The following is a 22,662-nucleotide window of genomic DNA, read 5'->3' as shown; positions in this document are numbered from 1 at the left end:
TTTACCACTTATATGCTGACACACAGAGAAGTGTCGCTTACTATTGACAGATACTGTCTGTACATGTGTACGTCTACAGGCCTAGCTATAACAGGTAATTACATTCTCATAGTTACGTGGAACTTTTTCTCTCTTTTTTTCTTCTTTTTTTTTTCAAAAAACGATTTCAAGAATTGTTTTCCTTATTAATTGTAATGTTCCAAACTTAAGGATGAATTTTCATGTGTCGTAGTTATTTCATAAATACCCCTTTTGTGGCCCCTAGGAGCATACACACTCCACTTAACTAACGTTAACACAGGCGGAAATTCTCAGCGACTATTTATATGTGGGGCACAACAAGGGCGATTCCATAATAGTGTTAACTAAATGAACATGAGGAAATTCCCCAGTGAAAACGGAATTCCATGCGCGAGTGGTTTGTGGGGATTTTTATACAATAGCGGTATATAAACACTGCGGTTAACCATCATTAGCAGACATCGCTTTGAGTGCAAGTTGTTATATAGTGACACAAAAGACATAACAGATATATTATTATCTATATATATTCACAATTTATTCTTTTCAATATGAACGATGATTTGAGGTTGATTTTGTCTACCGTTTCGGAATCACAGACCGATGGAGTCAAGATGTATTTTGAAACTAATGGCTTTGTTGATACAATTCTGCATCTCGTAAATAACGTCTGGGACAAGGAAACACTGGAGAAAAGCAAGGCTGCTATAGAATCTCGGGATCAGAACAGTCCTCTATTCCAACTTCTCTTCTACAAATTCAATATACAAAAACATTTCGAAATTGCCGATTCACACAGGGCATGGGTTGTAAAATCATTTCAACGTTTGCGGGAATTCGTGCCGAATATGACCGAGGAGGACGCCAGAAAACACGACCTCAGTAAGTACGACTTTGTCCAGGCCGTGGGGTACACCGCGAAGTGGGTACATGATGTGGACTGGGGAAACAGTACGTGGCAGGCAGCCCTAAACGACCACTACAGGAAGGAGAGTCACCATCCTCAGTTCTTCGTGAAGGAGAGGATGACACCGAAGGATCTAGAGGAAAGTCTCGTGGATATGGTGGCATGCAGGTGGGAGAGAGATCTGAAAGGAGACGAAGGAGCAACGTTGTTCGACTTAGTGAACTTTGAACCCAAATTTCTCAAGAGATACGTTAAGGAGGATTTTGATGACGTGAGTGCATTAATAAAGGAAATCCAATCCAAAAAGGAACCGTGTAAGGTGTAAACATTTATATAACAACCAAGGAATTCTGTACACAGATAAGTAAGGTGTAAACATTTATATACCAACCAAGGAATTCTGTACACAGATAATGTTTTATACATAAGGACATTATTGTGAATTTCCGTATTGCGGGTGTTCGATATACAATATATGATATATAAAGATGAAAAGAATGTTGCAATGCTTATATATATTGAAATTATTAATTAAATTCGGATATTTTACTGCACAAATATACATGATATTGCGCTTTTGTCTTTCTGTCCCGAGCCAAAAATACAGCTTATATTTTATGACGCTGACCATGCATTCTATTTATCCTGCAACAGTCATAAAAATAATCATCAAAAATAATCATTTTGAAGTGAAACGGTGTCAAAAATGACAGAAATATGTTCGCCTTTTAAACGTAGTTTCACTTTGAAGTAGGTCAGTCGAACTGACGCACGTGCTAAGATTCCAAAATACAGCTGTTTTCCGTCACTGCCGTATACAGCAAAAATATATGGTAGGTGTATTCCGACAATGCGGTGGCAGTTGCAGGATGAATTAAAATATATGATACATTCATTCATTATTCGTTGGTATATAAGTAAATATGTAACTTTCATGTGCGAATTTTGTACATTTCAGTATTCATCAAGGTGCAATATGTTTTTTTCTATAATTTTATTTACTATTCACTTATTATTAAATTTCAAAAATCACTTATGTTGTCATTTGTTATTTCGGTTTTGAATTATATAGAATGATTGTAATTGTATATCTATGAAAAATTTCGAAAAGGAATAAATTCAATTAAGTTAATATTTGTTTGTATATTTTTCGTATAAAATAATTAGGAAAAAATTATTTAATCCCGAAGTAAAAGCCACTATGAATATTCTGTTGAAGGAAAAGTACTCTCGGGAATCAGGGTCGATTTTAAGTTTAACGCATATAATGTATCGAGACGTTTTATAACATACGTCGTCAATAATTACAGGGGTGTTACACAAACGACTAACATAGCAGGATAAATCTTAATTAGTATTTTTATTGTGTATACTAACACGTGATCATATAAAGGTAACTTTTAATTGTGTCATCAGTAGATGTAAGCCATCCGTATTCATATGCTGCTACATTAACGAATCATAGCATATCAAACATGTATAAAATAGAGCAAAGTTTCAGTTGAACAATAAAGATAAAACATTAATTGTTGTTTTGTTTATAGTACCGGAAATGGAAAATCTAGTGTGTAATACAAACAAAGTCATAAACTAATCCGAAACACGTGGACAATCAGCACACATAACGACAAGAAGAGACAATAGTATTCAGGTTAAAATAAAAAGGAAGTATGTATTTAAACAACATAAATAAACACACATAATCACAAGTATACCCACTGACAGTGAGTCGTGGGATCGAGGCTTGTGACAGAATGTCATGTATTATACAGAGGGTTGGATTTTAATATGGCATAGAAAGTCTACACGTGATTGGGCCACTGGAGGGCCTTTGTGATTTACATATTAAAATTTCAAACATAGAGTAAAACCTGCCGTTTGTCATCTTAATACCCAAAATTGTCCTGAATAAGCAAACGATTGTGTTAATAATTGAATAGGTCCTACTCTTAAGAATATATACAGACTCCATGGTCTCAATATTAACTGGTGAATTAATATGTGATACTTGAGGTGTTTATACGTGATTATTTAAGCAGAGAAGTTCAACCCAGGTTATCAAGTTTATCCATTTACTATGATTCTCCACCAGGTGTACAACAACACAATTATAACATATTTGTACAGATTCAGTTTCCACTTACTGGCTGGACAATGTCCCGACGCACTAACGTGTTTATATCGTTAGTAAAATAAATTTACACTGGTTGATACGAAAAGTTCGAAATTAAAAGTTGATTTTTTTTTTCAAATCCGAATATAAGTAGTGCCTGAACGGGGATATCGAAGGGCCTACTAGCGCCCAAGTGGATTGGATGCTGATTTTATAGAGAGCATGACGTAACCACCCACGTTTTCTCCATTACCTAACCAGGCCACGTATACTGGTCATCTGTCATTGCTTGGTCATCATAACATCACACTAATTAAAAGTCAAAAACACAAGTTATCAGCTCGTGACACACTTCCGTTTTTATTTTTAGCATTATCAAGATTTTCTCAACATTGAAAAGACAATTCCTGGGATAGCAATGTCTCAATGTAGCTAACACAACACATACACACATATATCACACTAACTGTCACCCAACTGTCAGTTACTGGTTCGCTCCACATTCATATCAATTCATATGGGGTCTTCCCAGAACACCAACTCGGCTCAGCTCAGCTCGTGACACACCAGAGGCATCGTCCACTCGATTACGTACAGGTCTTACAATCCGGGCATCACACCGGAGGCATCGCCCACTCGATTACGTACAGGTATTACATAGTAAGTAAATAAGTAAGTAAATAGTTTATTCAAGTGTCACATGTTTCAATACAATACATAAAATACAGTTTTCATCACTGAGTTATTAAAACACCCGGCCGATTTCGACCTATGAGACACTGTCATATCATCATCTAATAAGAGCTATGCATTAACTAAATTTAAGAAATACATGCTAAAATATTTTAAAATATTGTCACATTTGCTTACAATATATTACAATTTTAAAATGTACAATAAACCTGATCCAATTCATAAAATATTCAACTATGATAAAATCAGATAAATCTGACACAATTTCTAAAATATCTCACCCTTAAAAGCATTGCCGTCTTCTGTACATTTTATATAAAACAGATGATAATGAGCACTGTAGTGCATTATTATTCATTAAATATATAAGTTATTACATATAGATAGTATTTATTTATCCCCTAGGCAATACACGAGGTACTTGTAACAATCAATTGATTTAAACTAAATAATGAAAAAGCATTTGTTTTCCCAAGGTATTGTTGTCGTTTAAAGATTATTAATTAATCATCCCTAAAGCTTTGTCCAGACAATGTAATCATCTGTGCAATACAAACATGATACATAGTTTTCAATAATATCTACAGGTACATGTAATGACATTTATGTATAGCGAAAATAAAGAATTATAATCAAAGACATGTAATTATTCGGGTATGATTTACTTGATAAATAATTATCATGTAATAACTGTGTAATCAAGCTTAATTTATATTGTGTTACAAATATCGGACTGCCTAGTAAAGAAACTATAATGGTTTAATATACATGTAAAGCAATCGATAATGAGTATTTAGGCGATACAGGTAAGTGTGTGATCGGTGTAGGTACTTAGTTTGACAATGAACAACATTATTAAAGGATTATAAGATAAAGAAAGGCGCAATTATTTTCAATAGTTTACTTTCCTTGGGTCTATAAATAGTAATCCGGAAGGGGGCGCCCTCAGTCTAGGGTTTTCCCATCACAAGCATGAAGCTTCTTGTTTTGGGATCAACAGGGGGATCAGGGATAGAGGTCATCAAGGAGGCCCTCTCACGGAGCCATGAGGTCTTGGCCATAGCGAGGAATCCAGAAAAAATCGATATACAACACACTAATCTCACGGTTTGTTTTTTTGTAAAGCTAACTTATAAATACATGTACGTCACACTCCGCCTCCTTCGATCGTTCCGACTGACAGACATTACATATAGTGTACGTTCTATTAATAGACCTTGGTAGTGGTTTACAGCTCTTTACAGTTTAGTTTCGTATTTTATTTCTATGATAAAACAGTTTATTTTAATATATAATCAATCAATTACAAAGGTGCAAACGCAACACAGAAGTGAGTCACAGGTACTTGAGGACATTATTATGATGTTTTTAATTAAAATGTTACGTTATAGACGAGTAAATTATTGTATTACAATCGCATGTTTATTTTTTTTAATATCATACATTGGTCTTATAAATACTAAAATTATTATTTATAAGGCCAAGGTATAATTTTTTTTTTAAATAAACATGCGATTGTAATACAATAATTTACTCGTCTATAACGTAACATTTTAATCAAAAACGTCATAATCATGTCCACAAGTACTGTACATGTGGTTAATGTCACATTCTGAAAGTAGGAAAAAGGCTGTATAGATACATGTATATCTACATGTCATGAATTCATACAAAATAATGTCATTTCACTCGGAAATTTCTCCGACTTGAAATGTCATGTTGTTTTATGATGGTGAATGAAGTCAATGACAGACATATATCCTATTAACTGGTGTCAAAACACTTGAAATATGTTCTATTTATAGGTTTACAGGAACGTGGAACCATAGGGGCTTGATACGTTCATTTGACCAATAAAAAATAGTTAACCCAAAGGTCTGACCCCTAGATCACTTATTTGTGAACAAGAGGTCGGACCTTCAGGGGTTCTTTTTAAATCTTGGGTTCGGACCTTGTTTTTTGTTGGGTTTTTTTCATAGGAACGTGTCAATTGCATGCTGAATGTTTTCCATATTATCCCTGGTCTGTGTTAGCGGTGTGGTTTTATGTGTTGTGTTTCGATATGTTGATATGATCGAATCGATATTTATCTTCTTACATCGACTACCTGCACTCAAGCCATGATATGTTTCTATGTCGTGTTATTTGACCATTTTCTTAGCTATTCACTTTAACATCCACGAAGTATATTCAGTTTCTTATTCTATTTCAATTTTGCTTTTTAACCATGACAATTTTTAAATTATCATAAACGCATGTTTCTTATCGAATGTTCAAAGTATATGAAAAAGCATACTCGAAGAATTTGAGTAAGCCCCTGTATTATTTTGTTTTCTTTATCTCTAGTCTAGTCAAATACGGGTCATATATAAACCAAATCTAGTCTAGTCAAATACGGGTCACATATGAAACAAATCTAGTCTAGTCAAATACGGGTCACATATAAAACAAATCTAGTCTAGTCAAATACGGGTCACATATAAAACAAATCTAGTCTAGTCAAATACGGGTCACATATAAAACAAATCTAGTCTAGTCAAATACGGGTCACATATAAACCAAATCTAGTCTAGTCAAATACGAGTCACATATAAAACAAATCTAGTCTAGTCAAATACGGGTCACATATAAACCAAATCTAGTCTAGTCAAATACGGATCACAAATAAACCAAATCTCGTCTAGTCAAATACGGGTCACATATAAACCAAATCTAGTCTAGTCAAATACGGGTCACATATAAAACAAATCTAGTCTAGTCAAATACGGGTCACATATAAACCAAATCTAGTCTAGTCAAATACGGGTCACATATAAAACAAATCTAGTCTAGTCAAATACGGGTCACATATAAACCAAATCTAGTCTAGTCAAATACGGGTCACAAATAAACCAAATCTAGTCTAGTCAAATACGGGTCACATATAAAACAAATCTAGTCTAGTCAAATACGGGTCACATATAAAACAAATCTAGTCTAGTCAAATACGAGTCACATATAAAACAAATCTAGTCTAGTCAAATACGGATCACAAATAAACCAAATCAAGTCTAGTCAAATACGGGTCACATATAAACCAAAACTAGTCTAGTCAAATACGAGTCACATATAAACAAATCTAGTCTAGTCAAATACGGGTCACATATAAACCAAATCTAGTCTAGTCAAATACGGGTCACATATAAACCAAATCTAGTCTAGTGAAAACAGTTCACAGATAAAACAAATCTAGTCTAGTCAAATACGGGTCACATATAAACCAAATCTAGTCTAGTCAAATACGGGTCACATATAAACCAAATCTAGTCTAGTCAAATACAGGTCACAAATAAACCAAATCTAGTCTAGTCAAATACGGGTCACATATAAACCAAATCTAGTCTAGTCAAATACGGGTCACAAATAAACCAAATCTAGTCTAGTCAAATACGGGTCACATATAAAACAAATCTAGTCTAGTCAAATACGGATCACATATAAACCAAATCTAGTCTAGTCAAATACGGGTCACATATAAACCAAATCTAGTCTAGTCAAATACGGGTCACAAATAAACCAAATCTAGTCTAGTCAAATACGAGTCACATATAAAACAAATATAGTCTAGTCAAATACGGGTCACATATAAAACAAATCTAGTCTAGTCAAATACGGATCACAAATAAACCAAATCAAGTCTAGTCAAATACGGGTCACATATAAACCAAAACTAGTCTAGTCAAATACGAGTCACATATAAAACAAATCTAGTCTAGTCAAATACGGATCACAAATAAACCAAATCAAGTCTAGTCAAATACGGGTCACATATAAACCAAAACTAGTCTAGTCAAATACGAGTCACATATAAAACAAATCTAGTCTAGTCAAATACGGGTCACATATAAACCAAATCTAGTCTAGTCAAATACGGGTCACATATAAACCAAATCTAGTCTAGTCAAAACAGTTCACAGATAAAACAAATCTAGTCTAGTCAAATACGGGTCACATATAAACCAAATCTAGTCTAGTCAAATACGGGTCACAGATAAAACAAATCTAGTCTAGTCAAATACGGGTCACAAATAAACCAAATCTAGTCTAGTCAAATACGGGTCACAGATAAAACAAATCTAGTCTAGTCAAATACGGGTCACATATAAACCAAATCTAGTCTAGTCAAATACGGGTCACATATAAAACAAATCTAGTCTAGTCAAATACGGATCACATATAAACCAAATCTAGTCTAGTCAAATACGGGTCACATATAAAACAAATCTAGTCTAGTCAAATACGGGTCACATATAAACCAAATCTAGTCTAGTCAAATACGGATCACAAATAAACCAAATCTAGTCTAGTCAAATACGGGTCACATATAAAACAAATCTAGTCTAGTCAAATACGGGTCACATATAAAACAAATCTAGTCTAGTCAAATACGGGTCACATATAAAACAAATCTAGTCTAGTCAAATACGGGTCACATATAAAACAAATCTAGTCTAGTCAAATACGGGTCACATATAAACCAAATCTAGTCTAGTCAAATACGGGTCACATATAAAACAAATCTAGTCTAGTCAAAACAGTTCACAGATAAAACAAATCTAGTCTAGTCAAATACGGGTCACAAATAAACCAAATCTAGTCTAGTCAAATACGGGTCACATATAAAACAAATCTAGTCTAGTCAAAACAGTTCACAGATAAAACAAATCTAGTCTAGTCAAATACGGGTCACAAATAAACCAAATCTAGTCTAGTCAAATACGGGTCACATATAAAACAAATCTAGTCTAGTCAAATACGGGTCACATATAAAACAAATCTAGTCTAGTCAAATACGGGTCACATATAAACCAAATCTAGTCTAGTCAAATACGGGTCACATATAAAACAAATCTAGTCTAGTCAAATACGGGTCACATATAAAACAAATCTAGTCTAGTCAAATAGGGGTCACAAATAAAACAAATCTAGTCTAGTCAAATAGGGGTCACAAATAAAACAAATCTAGTCTAGTCAATTAGGGGTCACAAATAAAACAAATCTAGTCTAGTCAAATACGGGTCACATATCAAACAAATCTAGTCTAGTCAAATACGGGTCACAAATAAACCAAATCTAGTCTAGTCAAATACGGGTCACATATCAAACAAATCTAGTCTAGTCAAATACGGGTCACAAATAAACCAAATCTAGTCTAGTCAAATACGGGTAAAAAAATAAACCAAATCTAGTCTAGTCAAATACGGGTCACAAATAAACCAAATCTAGTCTAGTCAAATACGGGTCACATATAAAACATTTTTGTTTAAAATTAGTAAAATTAGTATAAACATATGATCTATGTAGAGTTGGAAATAGCTTGAATATCAATGAAAACGGGTTATTTTTTAAAGTGCCAATCAATCAATAATAATAACTATATAGGTTTTGAGAATGCATTTTACTTATTATATTGTCATTACATTTTTATAAAGGTCCGCAAAGCTAACATATTTGAGCCAAATGACCTTGAGGGACCGATCCGGGAGTGTGATGCGGTGGTCTCCTGTCTCGGATGCGATGCTGGTTTCCTGGGGAGAACACCGACAACATTTTATACGGCCTCGATGACGTCACTGACGGCGGCGATGAGGGCAGCTGGTAAAAAACGTCTTGTGTGTATGTCGTCATGGTGCACACTGCGTAAGTACGAGAATACCGCCTTCGAAATATAGAGTTCTCCTCTCTCTATCAAAATGGAAGGACTCCTTCCCCGCATACAAATGTACATCAGTATGATTGGAGATAACTACTTCGGAAATTTGTAATGTATTTCAATTCAATTCTGTATTTGGTACCAGATCTGTTATAACAAAATACGTAAGGACAACATTTTTTTCTATTTATTTATTTATTTATTTATTTATATTTTTGACTAACTTTAGTCCAAAAACTATGGACAACAGAATACATCATATATATAGCTTTTTTTTTCTTACTGTAACCCAAAAACTATGGACAACAGAATAGATCATGTATATGTTGTTTTTTTACTCTAACCCAAAAACTATGGACAACAGAATAGATCATGTATATGTTTTGTTTTGTTTTTTGCTTTAAACCACAAACTATGGACAACATGATAGATAATGTGTATTATTTCTTTTCATAGCTGGTACAAAAACGCTATGGTTTGCCGAATGGATCATGCGGCCATTTGTCATCGGGAATCTCCTGAAAAATTTGTCCGAGATGGAGGATGTCCCTCAAACAGAGCTGCTCAGACCTGGACTTCACCGTGGTCAAAGCCCCGGGCCTTACAAACTCACACAGCTCAGGTGACCTAGTGGATTGTGTTAACATGTTTACAAAATTACGTTTCAAATTTAAGATGATAACCTAATTCTTAAAAACGTGTATCTAAAAAAATCCCAGTCACCCGTCTAAGTTTCTGGGTATAGCATACCTTATATGTTAATTTCTACCCCTTACTTTTAAACCTATAACCTCATACATTGTACATTGTATTAGGGAAGGTGATCGTATAGATGGTTATGTGAATGATACTGTCAACAGTGCTATGAATATGGGGTAGATAACAGAAATGATAAAAACTATTTACTGTCAATAACGTATCAACATTTACTTCATCAACCCCATATCGGTCAGATATCGTATATATATATATATATATATATACTACGTCAACCCCATATTGGTCAGATATTGTATATATGGTATATATATACTACATCAACCCCATATCGGTCAGACATTGTATAGATGGTATGTATACTACATCAACCCCATATCGGTCAGACATTGTATATATGGTATATATATACTACATCAACCCCATATCGGTCAGATATTGTATATATGGTATATATATACTACATCAACCCCATATCGGTCAGATATTGTATAGATGGTATATATACTACATCAACCCCATATCGGTCAGACATTGTATATATGGTATATATACTACATCAACCCCATATCGGTCAGATATTGTATATATGGTATATATATACTACATCAACCCCATATCGGTCAGATATTGTATAGATGGTATATATACTACATCAACCCCATATCGGTCAGATATTGTATATATGGTATATATACTACATCAACCCCATATCGGTCAGATATTGTATATATGGTATATATATACTACATCAACCCCATATCGGTCAGATATTGTATAGATGGTATATATACTACATCAACCCCATATCGGTCAGATATTGTATATATGGTATATATATACTACATCAACCCCATATCAGTCAGACATTGTATATATGGTATATATACTACATCAACCCCATATCGGTCAGATATTGTATATATGGTATATATATACTACATCAACCCCATATCAGTCAGATATTGTATATATGGTATATATATACAACATCAACCCCATATCGGTCAGTCATTGTATATATGGTATATATACTACATCAACCCCATATCGGTCAGATATTGTATAGATGGTATATATATACTACATCAACCCCATATCGGTCAGATATTGTATATATGGTATATATACTACATCAACCCCATATCGGTCAGATATTGTATATATGGTATATATATACTACATCAACCCCATATCGGTCAGACATTGTATATATGGTATATATATACTACATCAACCCCATATCGGTCAGTCATTGTATATATGGTATATATACTACATCAACCCCATATCGGTCAGATATTGTATAGATGGTATATATACTACATCAACCCCATATCGGTCAGATATTGTATAGATGGTATATATATACTACATCAACCTCATATCGGTCAGATATTGTATAGATGGTATATATATACTACATCAACCCCATATCGGTCAGATATTGTATATATGGTATATATATACTACATCAACCCCATATCGGTCAGATATTGTATAGATGGTATATATACTACATCAACCCCATATTGGTCAGATATTGTATATATGGTATATATATACTACATCAACCCCATATCGGTCAGATATTGTATAGATGGTATATATACTACATCAACCTCATATCGGTCAGATATTGTATATATGGTATATATATACTACATCAACCCCATATCGGTCAGATATTGTATATATGGTATATATATACTACATCAACCCCATATCGGTCAGATATTGTATAGATGGTATATATATACTACATCAACCCCATATCGGTCAGACATTGTATATATGGTATATATACTACATCAACCCCATATCGGTCAGACATTGTATATATGGTATATACATGTATATACTACATCAACCCCATATCGGTCAGATATTGTATATATGGTATATATATACTACATCAACCCCATATCGGTCAGACATTGTATATATGGTATATATACTACATCAACTCCATATCGGTCAGATATTGTATAGATGGTATATATATACTACATCAACCCCATATCGGTCAGATATTGTATATATGGTATAAATACTACATCAACCCCATATCAGTCAGATATTGTATAGATGGTATATATACTACATCAACCCCATATCGGTCAGATATTGTATATATGGTATATATACTACATCAACCCCATATCAGTCAGATATTGTATAGATGGTATATATATATACTACATCAACCCCATATCGGTCAGATATTGTATAGATGGTATATATATATACTATATCAACCCCATATCGGTCAGATATTGTATATATGGTATATATACTACATCAACTCCATATCGGTCAGATATTGTATATATGGTATATATATACTACATCAACCCCATATCGGTCAGATATTGTATATATGGTATATATACTACATCAACCCCATATCGGTCAGATATTGTATATATGGTATAAATACTACATCAACCCCATATCGGTCAGACATTGTATATATGGTATAAATACTACATCAACCCCATATCAGTCAGATATTGTATATATGGTATATATACTACATCAACCCCATATTGGTCAGATATTGCATATATGGTATATATATACTACATCAACCCCATATCGGTCAGATATTGTATAGATGGTATATATATACTACATCAACCCCATATCGGTCAGACATTGTATATATGGTATATATACTACATCAACCCCATATCCGTCAGACATTGTATATATGATATATATATACTACATCAACCCCATATCGGTCAGACATTGTATATATGGTATATATATACTACATCAACCCGATATCGGTCAGTCATTGTATATATGGTATAAATACTACATCAACCCCATATCAGTCAGATATTGTATATATGGTATATATACTACATCAACCCCATATCGGTCAGATATTGTATATATGGTATATATATACTACATCAACCCCATATCGGTCAGACATTGTATATATGGTATATATACTACATCAACTCCATATCGGTCAGATATTGTATAGATGGTATATATACTACATCAACCCTATATCGGTCAGATATTGTATAGATGGTATATATACTACATCAACCCCATATCGGTCAGACATTGTATATATGGTATATATACTACATCAACTCCATATCGGTCAGATATTGTATAGATGGTATATATATACTACATCAACCCCATATCGGTCAGATATTGTATAGATGGTATATATATACTACATCAACCCCATATCGGTCAGATATTGTATATATGGTATATATACTACATCAACTCCATATCGGTCAGATATTGTATAGATGGTATATATACTACATCAACCCCATATCGGTCAGATATTGTATATATGGTATATATATACTACATCAACCCCATATCGGTCAGATATTGTATATATGGTATGTATACTACATCAACCCCATATCGGTCAGATATTGTATATATGGTATATATATACTACATCAACCCCATATCGGTCAGATATTGTATATATGGTATATATATACTACATCAACCCCATATCGGTCAGACATTGTATATATGGTATATATATACTACATCAACCCCATATCGGTCAGATATTGTATATATGGTATATATACTACATCAACCCCATATCGGTCAGATATTGTATATATGGTATATATATACTACATCAACCCCATATCGGTCAGACATTGTATATATGGTATATATATATATACTACATCAACCCCATATCAGTCAGATATTGTATATATGGTATATATATACTACATCAACCCCATATCAGTCAGACATTGTATAGATGGTATATATATACTACATCAACCCCATATCGGTCAGACATTGTATATATGGTATATATATACTACATCAACCCCATATCGGTCAGACATTGTATATATGGTATATATATACTACATCAACCCCATATCGGTCAGATATTGTATATATGGTATGTGCCGCCGCGGCTTCCGTAGTAGTCTCGCGATTATCTCCCTTTGAAGAACTCTCAATATTGACAATGTTGTTTACTACGGTTGATGCATACTTCGTGTAAAGAAAAAGATGTTGTATGTAACTTGCAGCCACCACGGTGTAAGTACTTTCAGTTATCAGAACTTATATAAGTAATATAAGTGGTTTTTGTTCATTTATGACTGTTATTTCTTACAAAGTACGATTATTTCAACAGTTGTGAAACTTCTGCGCTCGTACCACGTGGTGTCACTATACGATGTGCAGACGGAGCTATGACTCTCAGTTGTGAACTTTTAATAACAATGCTGCTATTTGAATTGAAGATTTATTGATGCCAATCATTGTTGAACATTGAAACTACGGCATTTATTAAGATTTATGGAATTTTCGTGATCGAAGGAATCGTCAGTTTGTCAAAATTTTCAATGTATGGAAGCTCATAGTTACCATATAACTGACAATGCTAAAATTGCTATACATGTAAATTCAATTTTTTACGCGTATTCTTACGTTTCTTTGTTTCTGTTTATTACAGACTTTTACCATTTTTCAACACCTTTCAACACCAAAACACTACAACTATATGTAAAACAAACTAGTTGGAAATAAAGGATGTTGTACGAGGTAAACTGGCTGTACATTGTTTATGGGACAGCACAGTAAAAGTACCCAATCGGCTGAAGTTGAGATCCAGCTACGATTTCAACAGGCAACGGGACAACGTCTACGTCAAGGACACAGACATCGGTCTACGCCTACACGAATTCATACAGCATGGACGACCACACAGACAACACACATCAAGTAACGGAGCTCAGTGAGGCAACACACACCAGTCAGCCTAGGGTAAGGACGTTAACTCCCAAGGCTAAGGAACTGTACGAGGATGCAGTCCAAAGTCACAACAAATTTTATGAGGATATGTGGATAGAATTAGATTCCCATCTTCGACGTGTAAAAGGTGAAGGTAGGAAATTAGATCTCGATTCCCTGATCGACCTTGAGAGAAACATACGGGAATGTACTGGTAGCCTTGATAAACTCCAATCCAGTTTCTTCGATTATCTGAAACGCAAAAACACAGAAGAGAGCCTTGAACTTCTTGATAACCAGAGTTTGAGATGGCACAGTCATACGTTAGTCATAGATCAATCTATTAAGGAATTAGGCACGTGTATGGAGCGGGCAGAGAAGCAAAAGTCAATTGAGCCTGCATTATCTTCGAGACAATCCAGTGCTGGGTCTAGTTCGAAAAATTCAAGTGTGATTTCTGTCATCGCTAGAAAAAAGGCAAAGGCTGAGGCACAGAAGGCACGCCTGCAATATGCTGAACAAGAGGCGGCCCTAAAGAAGAGACAGGCAAGGCTTGAACTGGAAAGTGCTCGAGCTAGCGCAGCAGCCAAACTGGAGAAAGCCGACCTAGAAGCCGATCTTGACCTACTTACACAAAAGAAGGAGGTCGCTGCTGCGGAAGCGGAAGCGGAAGCCCTTGTGGACTCGGAGGAGTTTAACCTAACTCATAACCACGATAGGATAAAGGCTATTCCGAAATTTGACACGCAGCAACGAACAAGAGCCTATGTCGAAGAAACAGTATTTCATGATCATAGTGCTGAACTCCCGGTGACAGCAGACCCACAATTGCATTTACCTATGAATCCAAATGCACCTGTTTTTACTACGGCAACCAATACGGACACAGGTATAGCTATGGACCTCACCCGTTTTCTGTTGAAGAAGGATCTTCTTCTCTCAAGGTTAACAAATTTTGATGACAGACCAGAGTCATACCAAACCTGGAAATCAAGCTTTAAGTCAATCATGGCAGATCTTAACGTCACCCCAAGAGATGAGATGGATTTGCTTGAGAAATGGTGTGGACCCGAATCTAAACGACATGTCGTAAGTCTCAAAGCTTCAAACTTCGGATTCCCAGAAAGAGGACTTTTGAGAGTATGGGAACGTCTTGACGAACGGTTTGGGGCACCAGAGATGATAGAAGCTTCACTTAGACAGAGGTTAGCGAGCTTTCCTAAGCTTACACCAAGAGACACCAAGAAACTGTTTGATCTATCAGATTTAGCATCCGAAATTGAATCACTCAAGGAGGATAGCCAATATAAGTCTCTTTTAGGATACTTCGACTCATCGACAGGAGTCTCGCCAATTGTGTCCAAACTTCCACATAACCTACAAGAGAGATGGACCAATGCTGCAATAAAGTTTACAAAAACACACCATGTCGCATTTCCTCCATTCAGTTTCTTCTCTGAATTTTTGAGAGATCTAAGTAAAGTGAAAAACAATCCCAGTTTCACATATGACCAACCTAATGGAAGCAAGAATGATAAGACTGTACAAAGGAATCCTCAAGAGAGAAAGAACATCTCAGTCAGGAAAACCAACGCTGATAGCATACAAAACAGTGACAGAAACAGAAAGACTTGTTTTCTACACAACGTTAGTTCCCACACTCTCAACAAATGTAGGGCCTTCCTTACCATGTCGATGGAGGAGAGGAAGAAGTTGTTGCGGGATAAGAAGGTCTGCTTCCGGTGCTGTGAATCGACGTCACACATCAGTCGCAACTGTGATGTGAAACAACCTTGTAGCGAATGTAATAGTGAAAGGCACTGCACAGCACTCCATCTTGAGCATCAGTCAAATTCAGGCTCCTTAGAGTACGGCGAGGAGCCTGCATCACTGGTATCTAAATCTCCTGTCCAAGTTAACTGCACGCAGATCTGTGGCAATAAGTTCAAAGGGAAATCATGTGCCAAAATTGTTCTTGTTGACGCGTTCCATCAAGACCGACCCACAGACCGCATCAGACTTTATGCTATGATTGACGACCAGAGCAACATGTCACTGGCCAAATCACAATTATTTGACCAACTTGGCATTAAAGGAAAACAACACAACTACGTGTTATCTTCGGTGTCCGGGGTTTCGAAGACCACAGGCAGAGACTCGACTAAGGTTATCGTTGAACCTGTAGACAGGTCTATAAGTCTTGACATTCCCATCCTGTTAGAATGTGACCGCGTCCCTGAAATTCGCGATGAAATACCTACTCCTGAGGTAGCCGAAAACTACGCCCATCTCAGAGACGTTGCCAAGTGTATTCCTCCTATTGACAACACTGCTCACATTTTGATGCTTATTGGAAGGGACGTAATTAGAGCTCATCATGTTTTGGACCAGAGAATAGGACCATCAAACACGCCATATGCCCAGAAACTCCCTCTCGGTTGGGTCATAATCGGAGAGGCTTGCTTAGGAAGGACTCACATTCCAGAACTAGTAAATGTTTGTAAAACCAATTTCCTAGCAGATGGCCGACCATCACTCTTCAAACCCTGTCCGAACGAATTTGAGTGCATCTACGATGCGAACAGGTCCTTAAAGGAGCTTGATGTATTAGGAAAACATGTGTTCCATCGTACAAAAGAGGATGAGAAAGTCAGTATGTCACAGGAAGACCGAAGGTTTCTCGGCATCATGAAAGAAGAGCTTGTGAAAGGTGATGATGGTAAATGGATAGCTCCACTGCCATTCCGCGATCTACGACCAAGATTGACTAACAACCGAACACAAGCTGTTAAACGAGCAAGAACCCTGGATACCAGTCTGCGAAAGAACCCCATGAAGCGACAGCACTTCGTAGACTTCATGGAAAAGATATTCAGTAGTGGCCACGCCGAGTTAGCGCCGGCGCTTAAGGACAGCGAAGAATGTTGGTATTTACCAATTTTCGGTGTATACCACCCGCGGAAACCGGAGCAACTTAGAGCAGTGTTTGACTCCTCGGCAAGGCACAATGGAGTTTCATTGAACGATGTCCTCATGTCTGGTCCAGACCTTGCAAATAGCTTGCTTGGAGTGCTGATGCGGTTCCGAAGGGAGTCGGTGGCTATAGTAGGAGACATTGAGCAAATGTTTTATTGCTTTCAAGTAAGGGAAGACCACAGGAACTACTTAAGGTTCTTATGGTACAAGGACAACAATCCGGAAAATGAGTTGGTGGAATATCGCATGTGCGTCCACGTCTTCGGAAACAGTCCTTCTCCTGCCATTGCCACCTTAGGACTTCGAAAGTCAGCCGAAGGAAATGATGATGACGTTTCCGACTTTGTCACTAATGACTTCTACGTGGATGACGGGCTTACCTCATTACCAACTGTCGACGAAGCTGTTGACCTTATGAAAAGAACACAGCATGCACTTCACCAAGGAGGGAAACTACGCTTACACAAAATTGCCTCTAATAGTGATGAAGTTATGAACTCTTTTCCTGCAGACGACCTTGCAAAAGGTGTTAAGGATCTCGATTTAGGATGTGAACCACTGCCTATTCAGTGTAGCTTGGGAGTCAGTTGGAGTTTGGAAACCGACTCGTTTCTTTATCAAGTCTCAACAGAAGCTAAACCATACACGCGCAGGGGCATACTGTCAACTGTCAACGGGATCTTCGACCCGTTAGGATTTTTGGCTCCAGTAGTAATCGATGGGAAACACTTTTTGAGATCTCTTATTCATGGAACCAAAGATTGGGATGAACCTCTCCCCGCAGAACATCGCATACAATGGGAACTCTGGAGAGACTCTCTTGAACACCTACAACATGTTCGTATACCTCGGACCTACGCACAGTTTTCATTCAAACTATCTATTGACAGTACCGTCCATGTCTTCTCTGATGCCTCCGAGAAAGCTATCGCTGCAGTAAGTTATCTACATACAAAGGATGGAAACGGAAAACAAGATATTGGATTCATTCTTGGCAAGGCTAAGGTAGCCCCCCTCCATGGCCATACGATACCGAGACTGGAATTGTGTGCTGCAGTATTGGCCGTGGACATAGCAGAGACAGTATCTGACCACTTACATATCCCTCTTGAGAAATTTCGATTCCACACCGATAGCAAAGTTGTACTTGGTTACATATACAACAAAACAAGGAGGTTTTATACATATGTAGCCAATAGGGTAGAACGCATTATACACGTGACGGACGCAGATCAATGGTCGTATGTGCAAACAGATAGAAATCCAGCAGATGAAGGGACAAGATCAGTACCCGCCCAGGCTATTCAAGACAGCATGTGGCTCAATGGACCTACTCGTCTTACTACGATTAATGATATGACATCAGAGCATGTGTTTGATCTGCATGAACCAGAAGATGACAAAGAGGTAAGGCCCCAGGTTCAAAGTCTAAAGACAGACGTCAAACAGTCACCACTTGGTTCTCATCGCTTCGCAAGATTTTCTACTTGGAGGACCCTTATCAGGGCTATTATGACACTGACGCATGTTGCACAGTCCATTGTCAGCAAGTCCGAGTGTAGGGGTTGGCATATTTGCAGTAAGGACAGAAGTGTTGCTGCTTACCACAAGGCCGAACAATTCGTGGTTAAGGAGGTGCAAAAAGAGGCATATCCGGAAGAACTAGACAGTCTCGAACGCGATCAACTTCTTCCAAACGGAAGTTCGATTCTGTCACTGAACGCATTTTTGGATCAGGATGGAATTCTACGAGTAGGCGGACGCCTAAATCAAAGCCATGTTCAACAGAATGAAATGAATCCAATCATCATCCCTGGGAAGCATCATGTCGCATTACTTCTCGTGAGACTATTTCATGAACAGGTTAAACACCAAGGGCGAAATTTCACAGAAGGAGCCGTGAGGACAGCCGGATATTGGATAACGGGCTGTAAGCGCTTGGTATCAACGGTCTTGCATGCGTGCGTGAAATGTCGTAAACTTCGAGGGAAATTGGAGCACCAATTGATGGCAGACATACCTTCCGACCGACTTCAACCTGGCCCACCATTCACCAACGTCGGTGTGGACACTTTCGGTCCATGGCAGATTGTTAGCAGGCGTACTCGTGGTGGTTCAGCCCAAGCAAAACGCTGGGCAATTATGTTCACATGCCTCACCACCAGGGCTATCCACATAGAGGTGGTAGAAGAATTGAGTTCGTCGTCTTTTATTAATGCCTTCAGAAGGTTTACCGCTGTGAGGGGCCATGTAAAACAGATCCGATCAGATCGTGGCACTAATTTCATTGGCGCGGTGGATGATCTGCAGATTAACGCCTTTAAGGTTGAGGAAGAAGCAGTGAAGACATTCCTATACGACCGCGGAACTACCTGGCTTTTCAACCCACCGCACGCATCACATATGGGCGGGGCTTGGGAAAGGATGATAGGTGTCTCACGTCGCGTTCTTGAGTCAATGCTGACAACAGTGATGGACACTAATTTGACTCACGAAGTACTCGTTACCTTCCTAGCTGAGGTTTGCGCGATCGTTAACGCCAGGCCACTAGTACCCGTGTCTTCAGATCCGGAGGATCCATTTCCAATCAGTCCGGCTACACTTCTGACACAGAAACCAGACTCCATCATCGAACCATTTGTGCCTCTTGATAATTCTAGTTTGCACAAGGCGCAGTGGAAAAGAGTGAAGGTTCTAGCCGACACATTTTGGAAGCGCTGGAGAGCCCAATACCTCCATACTCTACAACCTCGACGGAAATGGAATGACAAGCGCAAGAATATCGCGATAGGGGATATTGTGCTACTTAGGGACAAGGAGGTATCAAGGAACAACTGGCCATTGGGTTATGTCGCAAGGGTCTTCCCAAGCAATGACGGTTTAGTTCGAACGGCAGAGGTCAAGATTACTTCCGGACAAGGAAAGCCTGTGTTATATGTACGACCGATCAACGAACTGATCTTACTTCTTGGAGACAACAAAGGCTGAATGTGACATAGAAAATGTATTATGTGGTACTCGGTAGTGTTGTCTAGTGACATCAGGCGAGGAGTGTGCCGCCGCGGCTTCCGTAGTAGTCTCGCGATTATCTCCCTTTGAAGAACTCTCAATATTGACAATGTTGTTTACTACGGTTGATGCATACTTCGTGTAAAGAAAAAGATGTTGTATGTAACTTGCAGCCACCACGGTGTAAGTACTTTCAGTTATCAGAACTTATATAAGTAATATAAGTGGTTTTTGTTCATTTATGACTGTTATTTCTTACAAAGTACGATTATTTCAACAGTTGTGAAACTTCTGCGCTCGTACCACGTGGTGTCACTATACGATGTGCAGACGGAGCTATGACTCTCAGTTGTGAACTTTTAATAACAATGCTGCTATTTGAATTGAAGATTTATTGATGCCAATCATTGTTGAACATTGAAACTACGACATTTATTAAGATTTATGGAATTTTCGTGATCGAAGGAATCGTCAGTTTGTCAAAATTTTCAATGTATGGAAGCTCATAGTTACCATATAACTGACAATGCTAAAATTGCTATACATGTAAATTCAATTTTTTACGCGTATTCTTACGTTTCTTTGTTTCTGTTTATTACAGACTTTTACCATTTTTCAACACCTTTCAACACCAAAACACTACAACTATATGTAAAACAAACTAGTTGGAAATAAAGGATGTTGTACGAGGTAAACTGGCTGTACATTGTTTATGGGACAGCACATGGTATATATATACTACATCAACCCCATATCGGTCAGACATTGTATATATGGTATATATATACTACATCAACCCCATATCGGTCAGACATTGTATATATGGTATATATACTATATCAACCCCATGTCGGTCAGATATTGTATATATGGTATATATATACTACATCAACCCCATATCGGTCAGACATTGTATATATGGTATATATATACTACATCAACCCCATATCAGTCAGACATTGTATAGATGGTATATATATACTACATCAACCCCATATCGGTCAGACATTGTATATATGGTATATATACTATATCAACCCCATGTCGGTCAGATATTGTATATATGGTATATATATATACTACATCAACCCCATATCGGTCAGATATTGTATATATGGTATATATATACTACATCAACCCCATATCGGTCAGATATTGTATATATGGTATATATACTATATCAACCCCATGTCGGTCAGATATTGTATATATGGTATATATATACTACATCAACCCCATATCGGTCAGATATTGTATATATGGTATATATATACTACATCAACCCCATATCGGTCAGATATTGTATATATGGTATATATATACTACATCAACCCCATATCGGTCAGATATTGTATATATGGTATATATATACTACATCAACCCCATATCAGTCAGATATTGTATATATGGTTTATATATAGTACATCAACCCAACATCGGTCAGATATTGTATAAATGGTATATTATATATAGTGACATTGATTACAGACCCGGTATAACAACAATACTAATACTGTTTACAGGGAAAACCCTAAATACCGAGGAGGACCAGTTTGTGACAGGATCTCCCTTATGGATACCAAGACGGGACGTCGCCATCTTCATGCTGAATTGTATAGAAAAAAATGAATGGCTGAAAAAAGTAGTCGCAGTTGGGTTATAGAGAAGACAAAAAAGTTTATATCTTAATGTATTTTCTAGACATTGTACGTTGAACAAATTGATCATATAGCCTATATACCAATAATAGATATCCATATGACATATATA

At 36.9% G+C, this 22,662-nt stretch overlaps 2 protein-coding genes across 2 annotated transcripts; both read left to right on the top strand.

Moving 5' to 3' along the window:
* The first annotated feature begins 4,706 nt into the window (after positions 1 to 4,706).
* On the top strand, positions 4,707 to 10,052 carry LOC117342611. Its single transcript, XM_033904808.1, has 3 exons — positions 4,707 to 4,841; positions 9,206 to 9,413; positions 9,883 to 10,052. The coding sequence occupies exons 1-3, from the start codon at positions 4,707 to 4,709 to the stop codon at positions 10,050 to 10,052; spliced, it is 513 nt and encodes a 170-aa protein (XP_033760699.1).
* A 4,963-nt stretch (positions 10,053 to 15,015) lies between these two features.
* Positions 15,016 to 21,605, top strand: LOC117342609. Its single transcript, XM_033904806.1, has 2 exons — positions 15,016 to 21,075; positions 21,494 to 21,605. Exon 1 carries the CDS (start codon positions 15,016 to 15,018, stop codon positions 20,869 to 20,871), a length of 5,856 nt encoding a protein of 1,951 aa, XP_033760697.1. The 3' UTR covers positions 20,872 to 21,075; positions 21,494 to 21,605.
* Positions 21,606 to 22,662: the final 1,057 nt, after the last annotated feature.

This window comes from Pecten maximus, chromosome 14, assembly GCF_902652985.1.
Source record: "Pecten maximus chromosome 14, xPecMax1.1, whole genome shotgun sequence".
Lineage (NCBI taxonomy): Eukaryota > Metazoa > Mollusca > Bivalvia > Pectinida > Pectinidae > Pecten > Pecten maximus.
The sequence above is the reverse complement of the archived record's forward strand: the minus strand, read 5'-3'. Positions and strand labels throughout refer to the sequence as shown.

Coding starts and splice junctions, on each gene's coding strand:
- LOC117342611 (XM_033904808.1), top strand. CDS start 4,707: ATGAAGCTTCTTGTTTTGGGATCAACAGGGGGATCAGGGATAGAGGTC. Junction 4,842..9,205: donor TACAACACACTAATCTCACG/GTTTGTTTTTTT, acceptor ATTTTTATAAAG/GTCCGCAAAGCTAACATATT. Junction 9,414..9,882: donor GTCGTCATGGTGCACACTGC/GTAAGTACGAGA, acceptor TTCTTTTCATAG/CTGGTACAAAAACGCTATGG.
- LOC117342609 (XM_033904806.1), top strand. CDS start 15,016: ATGTGGATAGAATTAGATTCCCATCTTCGACGTGTAAAAGGTGAAGGT.